At 40.3% G+C, this 10,138-nt stretch overlaps 1 protein-coding gene across 2 annotated transcripts; it reads right to left on the bottom strand.

Annotated features, from left to right (window-relative positions):
• Nucleotides 1-949: 949 nt before the first annotated feature.
• On the bottom strand, nt 950-9,562 carry ist1 (IST1 factor associated with ESCRT-III). 2 transcript variants are annotated; one of them, XM_061815525.1, is made up of 10 exons: nt 9,406-9,562; nt 8,833-8,927; nt 8,559-8,739; nt 8,380-8,467; nt 7,788-7,871; nt 7,582-7,692; nt 7,320-7,487; nt 6,593-6,694; nt 6,053-6,092; nt 950-2,992 (listed from the first exon to the last, which is right to left on the bottom strand). In XM_061815525.1, the coding sequence occupies exons 2-10, from the start codon at nt 8,918-8,920 to the stop codon at nt 2,832-2,834; spliced, it is 1,023 nt and encodes a 340-aa protein (XP_061671509.1). In that variant the 5' UTR covers nt 8,921-8,927; nt 9,406-9,562; the 3' UTR covers nt 950-2,831. The 2 variants fall into 2 exon arrangements, with proteins under 2 accessions (XP_061671509.1, XP_061671510.1); XM_061815526.1 differs by lacking the exon at nt 6,593-6,694.
• Between the last annotated feature and the right edge of the window lie 576 nt (nt 9,563-10,138).

Here is a 10,138-nt window from a genome sequence, read left to right as displayed (position 1 = left end):
ACCTGGAAGAAAAAAAAAAAACAATGTAATCATTTATGAGTCATTCTTTGCGGCCTGGCACAAAATGGTCTATGGACCGAAACTGGTCTGGAGCCTGGCAGTCGGGGACCACTGAACTTAGCAATAAGTTGATCAACTGTTTGTGAAAAAACATACTTCCAGGAGTGTGGGTTAGACTCCTTTTGAAAGGTCTAATGTGTCCAGTTTAAAAGAGTTAGGGGGATTTTTTCCCGCAGTTTTTTTACCCACTCTGTTGTCAACATGTTAAAGTCTCCCATTATGACAACATAGTTGTAATCAGTACAGATCATTCACAGCGGTCCTGAAAAATCATCCATAAATTGGTACCCTGGAGGTTCATATATTATGTAAACAGGCTTTGTATCACCTTTACTTTAAAAAAAAAAAACTTAGAACATGATAAATTCATTGTAAAACTTTTTTAGACTGAATTCATTATTTAGAAAAAGCAACAATTCCTGTCTTTTTTTCTTCAGATTCAACACTAGTTCATAGAATCAAAATTTGCTGGTGGTGCTGTATTTAGAACTGTATTACAGCTCCTTTCTGTTAATCATGTTTGATTTAGCAGCAAAATGTCATGATGATAGGCTGTTATGATGGCATATAACTATTTTCTCTTGGAATTATTAATAATTTTATAAAAACATTGGAACAATTCAGGTATTTTACCACCCTGTGTTTTTACGTCACGTTGTCACTAAAATTTGGTTTGAAAAATTGCAAGCCAAATTTTAAGGTGTAAGGAGCAGAAAGTACAGACATTTGTGCTGGAAAATAGGCAGTTAAAATGAAGTTGTCAGAACAATAACAAACAATTATTTTGACGCATTTCCTGCCATATTGACGCAACCCTGTAACGGGGGAAACGTTTGGAGATTGTATGCTATGGCAAAATGAGGTTAACAGATATTTAAGTCCTCAGCGATTGGTTTTCATTTAAGTGTAATTTATTATAGCGATGGGAAAACACACGAGTCAGACATAAAAATCACAAGTTCTGTAGGTTCATTAAACTCTACAGCCTTCTAGGCTTTGACATCTTTTCTCAAAACTGCTGAATCATTTTGTTTAAAAATGTTACCCATTATCCATGCTAGCACATTTGGGTGGCGAAGTTGGAGGACATGTTATGTGCATGACAATAACAGTGAAGATGCTATCAACATCAACTTTGACCATATACATAAGGGTAACATGACAGCTCTATAAAACAAAACAGAGATGACATCCATCCATCCATTTCCTGAGCTGCTTATTCTCACAAGGATCGCGGGAGTGCCAGAGCCTATCCCAGCAATGTTCAGGTAGGAGGCGGGGTAGTATGGAAGTAAATATGTGTCACTAGGATTTACGTTGTAAAATTCACATTATGTCATGTCAAACTGATCATATTTTCAATAACTATTTCAGTTTAACTTTTCAATGTTAACAAATTCACGATGTAAAAAAAAAAAAATTCAACCTTCAAAATTCAATATTTTCAGTCTCCTGAGACTCACCTGGCTACAATTCGCTGTCTGCAATTCCCTGTCTAAATTCAGTGTTAAGAAGGCAGGGTTACTTCAGTTCTTCATTACACAGAACACTGAATTTAGCCAATTTCAGAGAGCCACTTGAATTTCAGGAGACTGAAAATATTGCGTTTGAATTTTTTTATATGGCGAATTTGTTAACATTGAAAACTGAAACTGAAATACAGCTTTTCAAAATGTGATCACTTTCAAATAATGAGAATTTTACAACATAAAATTTCCAGTGGCATTTTTAACTGCAATCCTGGTGGCACATATTTACTTCCATAGGGTACACCTTGAACTGGTTGCCAGCCAATCGCAAGGCACACAGAAACAACAAACCAGTTGTACTCACAATCACACTTAATCGCCAATTTAGAGTTTCCCATTAATGCAGATGACATATTATCCAGTCTTAATGGATAGCAAGTGCATTGATGTGCAATCCTTGTACAGACTGGCAAGGCCTCTGGTGAGAGATGAACAATAAGGCAAATGGAGTAGTGCACATACAGTGTAAGACATGGACAATAAGGCAAATGCAGAAGTATAAGACATGGAACAGGGGCCAACCTTAAACCTGTGGGGTCAATAGTTACATGTAAAATTGAGTTGTGTGGCCCTCTCCTTCGATACACAGGAGCTGTTTGGTAAACCTGGAGTACTTTATATGGAGAGATATATTAAGAGAATTGCCAAAAACGAAACAACTGAACTCTACCACACTCCATTACTGTATAAAACACTTGAACTGCCACTCTCACAATGTGGGGAACAGATAAAAGAAGGGACTGGAGCACGTTTTAAAGTGTCCTGCGACCTTTTGAAAACAATTACAGTACAGGAACAGAAACCTCATCAGGCTGGGTCGGGCAGTCTAACTTGTTTGACTGGTCTGAGATGAAACTAAGATAGTCGGATGACAGCATCACAGTACATGCCAACAGTAATGTCTTGAACAATTGCCATTACCAAGTGGAAAAATTCCAGAAAATCAATATTACATTTGAACATGTCTTCCCAATGAAAGGGAAATGTTAAAAGTGACGTCAAGCAAGATTCATTGACAATGATGTATTTAGCTTCAGAATATCTTGTATATAAAACCCTAGCAGACACTCTCCATTAAAAAAAAAAATAATCCCAACCTCACAGATATCCATATTCTAACTATACGAGGTAAGAATAAATGTTTTCTTTCATATATGTATATAAAATCAGAGCCGAGAGCATGTTCCAATTTCTGTAGTTATCTGTAACCAAGCTACAATACCAGCATGTGTTTCTTCAGATTTAAGTTTTCTTCTTCAGCAACTCAAAGCGACGTGTTAAGTCGTCAAAGTCGATGTCATCCGAACCGGTGGTATCCGCGCCGAAGGAGGTTGCCGGGAGTGTGTCTGGGACTGAAGGAAGTTCTGGGAGAGAGTTGTTGTCATATATTTGTGACGAGGGCCCTGCAGCAGAATAATGTTTTTCCACATTATTTTGGACAAACTGACAAATCACTACACGAGAAAGTTTTACACTGGTCCAGCAAGCTTAACATAATCTGTTTTATACATTTTGTGTTGGGACTGGTGGGAGAGCTGGAGCCAATTCCAGCTGACATTAAGACAAGACGGTGCACATCTAAACTACAGTTGGCACCAAAAATATTCAGACCTCCTTAAATTTTTCACTGTTTCAGCCATTTGTGAAAATATTTTAAATTTAATTTTTCCTACAATAATGTACACACAGCATCCATATTGACAGAAATTTTTGCAGCTTTATTAAAAAAAGAAAAATATCAAACAGTCTTATGTATTCAGACCCTTTGCTATAAATTTAATTAGGGCGCAGTCCATTTTTTCTACTTATCTTTACGATGGTTCGAACCTACACGTTCACTGGTGTACAACTGTGTTTGGTTACACTGATTGGATTTGATTACGAAAGCCACATGCCCATCTATAAAAGACCTAACATCTCACGGTGCATGTCAAGTGAGAAACATGAGGTTAAAAGAGCTGCCTGATGATCTCAGAGACAGAATTGTGGCAAGGCAAAAATATGGCCAAGGTGACAAAAAAATTTATAGTGCACTTAAGGTTATGACAAGCACAGTGGGCTCCATAATCCTTAAACGGAAGACATTTGGGATGTCCAGAACCCTTAGTGGAGCTGGCCGCCTGGCCAAACAGAGCAATCAGAAGTCTTTCCTCAGTGCAAGGCATATGAACGTCGACATGGAGTTTGTGGGAGAAAAAAAGAAACACCTGAAAGCCTCAAAGATGGTGAGGAATAAGATCATCTGGTCTGATGAGTCCAAGATAGAACTGTTTGCCTAAATTCCAAGATGTAGGTGTGTTGAAAACCAGGTACTGCTCATCACCTGTCCAATACTGTACCAATAGTGAAGCATGGTGGTGGCAGCAGAGCGGCGGGGATGTTTTTCAGGCGCAGGGACAGGATGACTGGTTGCAAGCAAAGGAAAGATGAATGCACCCAAGTACAGGGATAGCCAAGACAAAAACCTTCTCCAGAGTCCTCGGGATGTCAGATTGGGCCAAAGGTTCACCTTCCAACAAGACAATGATGCCAAGCACTGAAAATACCAGAGCAGCTTCGGAACAACTCTGTGACCGTTCTTGAATGGCCCAGCCAGAGCTTTGACCTACAGTGAAGAAAATGAGTATTTCATCACCCTGCTATATTGCAAGTTCTCTCTTAGAAATCATGGAGGGGTCTGAAATTTTCATCGCAGGTGCATGTCCACAGTGAGAGACATAATCTAAAAAGAAAAATCCAGAACTCAAAATGTATGATTTTTTTAACGATTTATTTGTATGATAAAGCTGCAAATAAGTATTTGAACACCTGAACCAATGTTAACATTTGGTACAGTAGCCTTTCTTTCCAATTACAGACAAACATTTCCTGTAGTTGTTCACTAAGTTTGCACGCACTGCAGGAGGCATATTGGCCCATTCCTCCACAAAGATCTTCTCTAGATTAGGTTTCTGGGCTGTCGCTGAGAAACACAGAGTTTCAGCTCCCTCCAAAGATTTTCTATTGGGTTTAGGTCTGGAGACTGGCGAAGCCACACCAGAACCTTGATATGATTCTTACAGAGCCACTCCTTGGTTTTCCTGGCTCTGTGCTTCGGGTTGACATATTGAAAGACCCAGCCACAACCCATCTTCAATGCTCTGACTGAGGGAAAGAGGTTGTTCCCCAAAAGCTCACAATGCATGGCCCCGGTCATCCTCTCCTTAATACAGTGGCTTCGTCCTGTCCCAATGTGCAGAAAAACACCCCTAATCCATGATGCTACCACCCCCATGCTTAACAGTAGTCTCCAAAAGTGGACCTTTTTTCACCAAGCTGCTTATCAATTTCTCTGTAGCTCTTCCTCCTTTTGTGGAGTTTTACAATTTTGTCTCTGGTCTATTTGGACACCTCTTTGGTCTTGGCCATGTTACAAGTTTGAGTCTTATTGATTGTATGGGGTGGACAGGTGTCTTTATGCAGCTAACGACCTCACACAGGTGTATTTGATTCAGGATAATACATGGAGTGGAGGTGGATTTTTAAAGGCGGACTAACAGGTCTTTGAGGGTCCGAATTCTAGCTGATAGACAGATGTTCAAATACTTATTTACAGCTGTATCACACAAAATTTAAAAAAAAAATACATTGTGATTTCTAGATTTTTCTTTTTAGATTTTCTCTCTCACAGTGGACATGCACCTACGATGAAATTTTCAGACCCCTCCATGATTTCTAAGTGGGAGACCTTGCAATATAGCAGGGTGCTCAAATACCTACTTTCTTCACTGTAAACCCAATTGAGCATCTCTGGAGAGACCTAAAAATGGCTGCCCGCCAACCTTTACCATCCAATGTGACAGAACTGGAGAGGATCTGCAATGAGGATTCCCAAAAACACTCATGGCTGTATTAGCTCAAAGAGGTATTTTGACTAAATACTGAGAAAAGGATCTGAATATTTGTGGCTGCGTGAGATTTCAGCTGAGGATATCAATGTTGTGGATTTCATTCCACACTTTTCTCTCTCATATAATTCTGGAGGTTACAGAACAGGACTTGGAGAACAACTAAAAGGCTCAAGAAGTCCATCCATCCATTCTCAATCAAGCTTGTCATGTTCAGGGTCACATGGTGCTGGAGCCTATGCCAGTTGACTTCGAGTGAAAGGTGGACTACACCCTGAATTGGTGGACACTCAGTCAGAAGGGACATATAGAGACAGACAACCACTTGCACTTACATTCCCACAGTCATGTGTGTTGTAACTGAACCCACGCTGCCTGCATCCAAGGCAACTGAATGCACCATTATAACCATTATAACATAAGCGACTAGCTCAAGAAGCCTTTGCGGGTATTTCTACAGTAGTAAATCAGACAGAATGTGACACCAGAAGTTTAACATTTTGACATTTTTCCACAATATTCAGATTTTCCAAGATGCAGAATTTAGGTGTCTGTCTAATAGTTGGTAGGACTTACCTGTGGCCTGGGAAGGAAGAGAGTTTTTTAGGTCATCAATCTGAAAAAGAAGAAAAGTGATTTCAACAGCATCTACTTATATAAGGGCATAGTATAGGTTACGTCGTGTTAGTGCTTAAAGTAAGAAGAAAAAGGCAAAATGCTTGTGGGGCTCAATGAGAACACCAACAGCTTTAGCGTGCATCAGACTTGAGGCCAGCTTGCAAATTTCCCCACAGTGGGACAAATAAAGGTTATCAATTCTTATGTTGACTCTCCACTGCAACACTCTGCTCAGTCCAATCTAATCCCGGGTCTGTTAGTGGGACCACTGAGTTGTTAATGCTCACAATATGTACAAGCCATGCGTGCTGCCTACTTTTGAGCACAGCACATACAAAGAAAAACACTTAGTTTACTCAGGCAAAAGAGCAGAAATGCAGAGGTAATAATAGCAGAAGCTAAGTGAACAACTCTTCCCTGAGTGATGCCCTGCCCTTTCCGTCTGTCCATCTGTGAGAACAGGGAGGGGTCATGGATGGGAGGAGTTTGCTCACTTACAGACTCGTATGTGGGGGGAGAAGTGGGCAGCTGAGGGGGCTGCCCTCCGCCTACGTTGTGTGGGAAGCTGTTGTAAGATCCAATTGCTGGATTGAATGGTTCCTGGAGGGAAACATGAACACGAGTGCACTGATCAACCACGCTTGCTCTCGAATCATGACACACCAAAGTTGGGGTAGGAACCACAAAGTGGCCTCTAATCGACAGATTATTACGATAATATTATATATATATTACGATAATATATATATTACGATAATATTTAACATTTTTTTACATTTCAGCTTCGTAACGGTTAAATATTTTTAAGAACGGACAAAATCCTGTATGTGTTCAAACAGAAAATAGCTTGCAAAGATTGTTTTTTAAGATAACCTGCATTGCCTATATTCAACCAAAAATACAAAAATGTGATGTCGTAAATATATTCTCATTGGTTTCTTAAATACTCCATGTCGACAATCCAGGACATGAGGGAGTTTCATAAAATCAAAATGGTTTAGTTGCAACTTGCCATACTTGGATATTGGGGAGCAACAATATCATTATCTGTTGGTAGTGCATTATGGATACGGTCCCTTGAGAAAAAAAAAATATGTTGAGCTTCTCCTGGTGAAACAGACATGCACAGCAGCAGTTTAAATGTGTCCTCCCCCCCAAAAAAGGAAATGTAATGATTTCTTTTTCACAGAATTAAATAAAAAAGTTTTGAAAATAATAAGCTTACTCCTTTGGGAGTTGGATAGTTGAATGGTGTAGGCATATGCATCGGCATTGGCATCGGCATGGGCATGACAGGTGCAGTGAAACCTCCACCTCCTCCCCCTCCCCCTCCTCCTGACTTCTTGTCATTGTTCACGTCAATCAGGTCTGCTTCTCCGTGGCTCACTTCAGGCTGTAATGTGTTACAAAAAAAAAAAAAAAAAAATTGTGACATTAACTACATAGCGCAACAAACATCTTGATTAGCACATTTTTCCTCTGCTTACCCGGACCATTGCGTCAGGTTCATATGGCACGTTATAGTTCTTGGCTATCTCAATCAGGTAACGCTCCACCAAGATCTTGGGGGGAGCCTCCACACTAAGTTTGTGCATAAGCTGCAAAAATATATGTTTTAAATAGAGGAACTCCTGGAATATTCCATGGTCGAATAAAGTTGAGGCAGTCACACAAATAAAATAAAAATGCAAACCCTTTCATTGACCGTTCCAATCTGGTTTGTCCTGCATAGCTTGCCATACTCCTTGCTATATTTTGCACATAGCTGGTCTGATACCTGTAAGAATTCGGAAGTAAATATGTCATGAGTAAATAAGACTAGAGAACATGAATAACCAGTACAGTTGAATGTTGTTTACAAACACTGAACAAAAAGATTTTTCTACACTTTTTTTCCCTCGCTTTCTGACAAAATCAGACTGTTTCCTATTTTAGGTCAATTAGGATTGCCAAATTAATGAGCTTTTTCCCCCCCAGACAATTTTTAATAACCTTTGTCAAAGTCAGACATTTACATAGTGAAAATACTATTCCTTCAAACATGTTGGGGAAATCCAGATGATGTGATGTCTTTATAAATTTCCGATTGGTTTAATGACAACATTTAAGTTAATTAGCAACGCATTGGTGGATGTATTTGAAGGTGCACCTCAAATACACAGTTTCTTTGTGAAACAATGGAAGACAAAAAAAGGGCAAGATATCAGTAGGAGAAACATTTTTTATATATATATTGTATGATATCTTCCAGTTTCAACTGTACATTCTTTTAAAAGAATACTTACAAGTTTTAATTCCACCACCTCTGACTGTAGACGAGGAGCTGCCCAGATAAGAGTGGACACTGCCTCTTGTAATCCTGTATCCAACTCCCTGAAATCATGCATCAATCGATACCCATTTAACAGGAAACTTCATGAAAGCATGACTGAGTTTGATGTGCAAGTTCAGGGCTTTGACTAACTTCATTGACTGAACGAGGCCGAAGCGTGTTAGGAGCAAATCACAGTAAAGCTCCAAGATTTCCATGGCTTCAACCATGTAGTCCTCTCTGATGATATGCTCCACACGGATGCGTGCCCGCTCATCTTTTCCTGTTGACAGGTAATCGGAGATCTCTTTCCTAGCCTTTTGAGCGAGCTCGGCTTCATTAAAAATAGTTGAAGGAAACAGAAGCACAAACATGGCATGAGACTGAAGAATCAATGTTTGCATCAATATGTCATGTGAGAACTCACTTTTCTTTTTCTCCAGGAGTTTGAGTCTGTTAATGACAAGGCGGAGGTTGACTCTTAACCTCTCGGCTTTGAAGCCTCCTCCCAGCATATCTGATCTGTGATGCAAAGGACAAGTGACTTCCAATTCCTCAGTTACTGACTGTCCACCTTCCTCCGCTTATGAGTCACTCAATCATGTGAGCGCGACGGACGCATCGCAGCACAACACAATTCCAAACACAACCGCAAAACACACTCACGCAGAGAAAAAGCACAGTCGGGTAGTACTCAAACAGTTAGCAACTTTACCATTGGTCCGACACGGTGTCTAAAGGGCAAACCAATACCATATTACAGACAATTTGAAAGTACACCCCACTTTTACTCTCACTTGTAGGAGCCACAAAAGCTGCCTACGAGCCAATATTGCTTTGTTAGCGGTCTTCTCCGCCGACATTCGGTTAGCCAAGCTCGCGCTCCGTGCTAAAGACGACCCAACAGTTTTGAGACACATTACAGTGGTTTAAACAGCACGAATAAGTACATCTGTACATACACCATTCAGCCAAGCAAAATTGGGTGTCGACAACGTACCTGTCTGTAGCAGTTGCGTACAACTCAAATGTTCTTAGTGTCTGCGCTCTGTGGCCTCGTTTACTTCCGTGATGATCCTATGTGACGTAACTTGTTTTTTCTCGATTTGGGGAGGGCTCTCCGGTGTGAGAAAAGAAAAAAAAAAAAAAAGGATTTGGACCAGGAGTCTCAAACTCAGTTTATTTTAGGGCCGCTGGAGGCGCAGTCTGGTTGACGCTGGGCCGCACATGGATGTATGTGGAATTTCAATTAGAAATAAAAAACAATCCTATCTTCCGATTGGTGACTCGTCAGCTCCGCACACACAACACTGTAAAAGTGGCATCCATATAAAACTCGAGGGCCGCCCTACCGTTATACTTTCATATTTAGGTCGTGCTACAAAATATCGTCTCGCGGACCGCAAATGGCCCACGGGCTGCCAGTTTGAGAGAGATGACTTGGACGGTGGGACGCAAACATGGAGGATCCACGGAACCATGCAAATGAATGAAGACTGATGTTTCCGATGAAGCAACAGATTTGGAAAAGCAACACATTCCCAACCCATGGCCTTACTTAAGACAATTGTGGGATTCTGTTGGCTCCAAAAAGGAAATAGTTCTTAAAGTATCTTATGCCAGCTGAGAAAACACCAGATTCTGTTATACAAAAATGGTCCGTCTAATACATACACATGCAATAAAGTACCAATTGTGCATTGTTTTAATCACATTTTGAACAAGAATTGCTT

This window comes from Syngnathoides biaculeatus, chromosome 3 (assembly GCF_019802595.1).
Source record: "Syngnathoides biaculeatus isolate LvHL_M chromosome 3, ASM1980259v1, whole genome shotgun sequence".
Lineage (NCBI taxonomy): Eukaryota > Metazoa > Chordata > Actinopteri > Syngnathiformes > Syngnathidae > Syngnathoides > Syngnathoides biaculeatus.
This window is presented reverse-complemented; position numbering and strand designations above follow the sequence as displayed.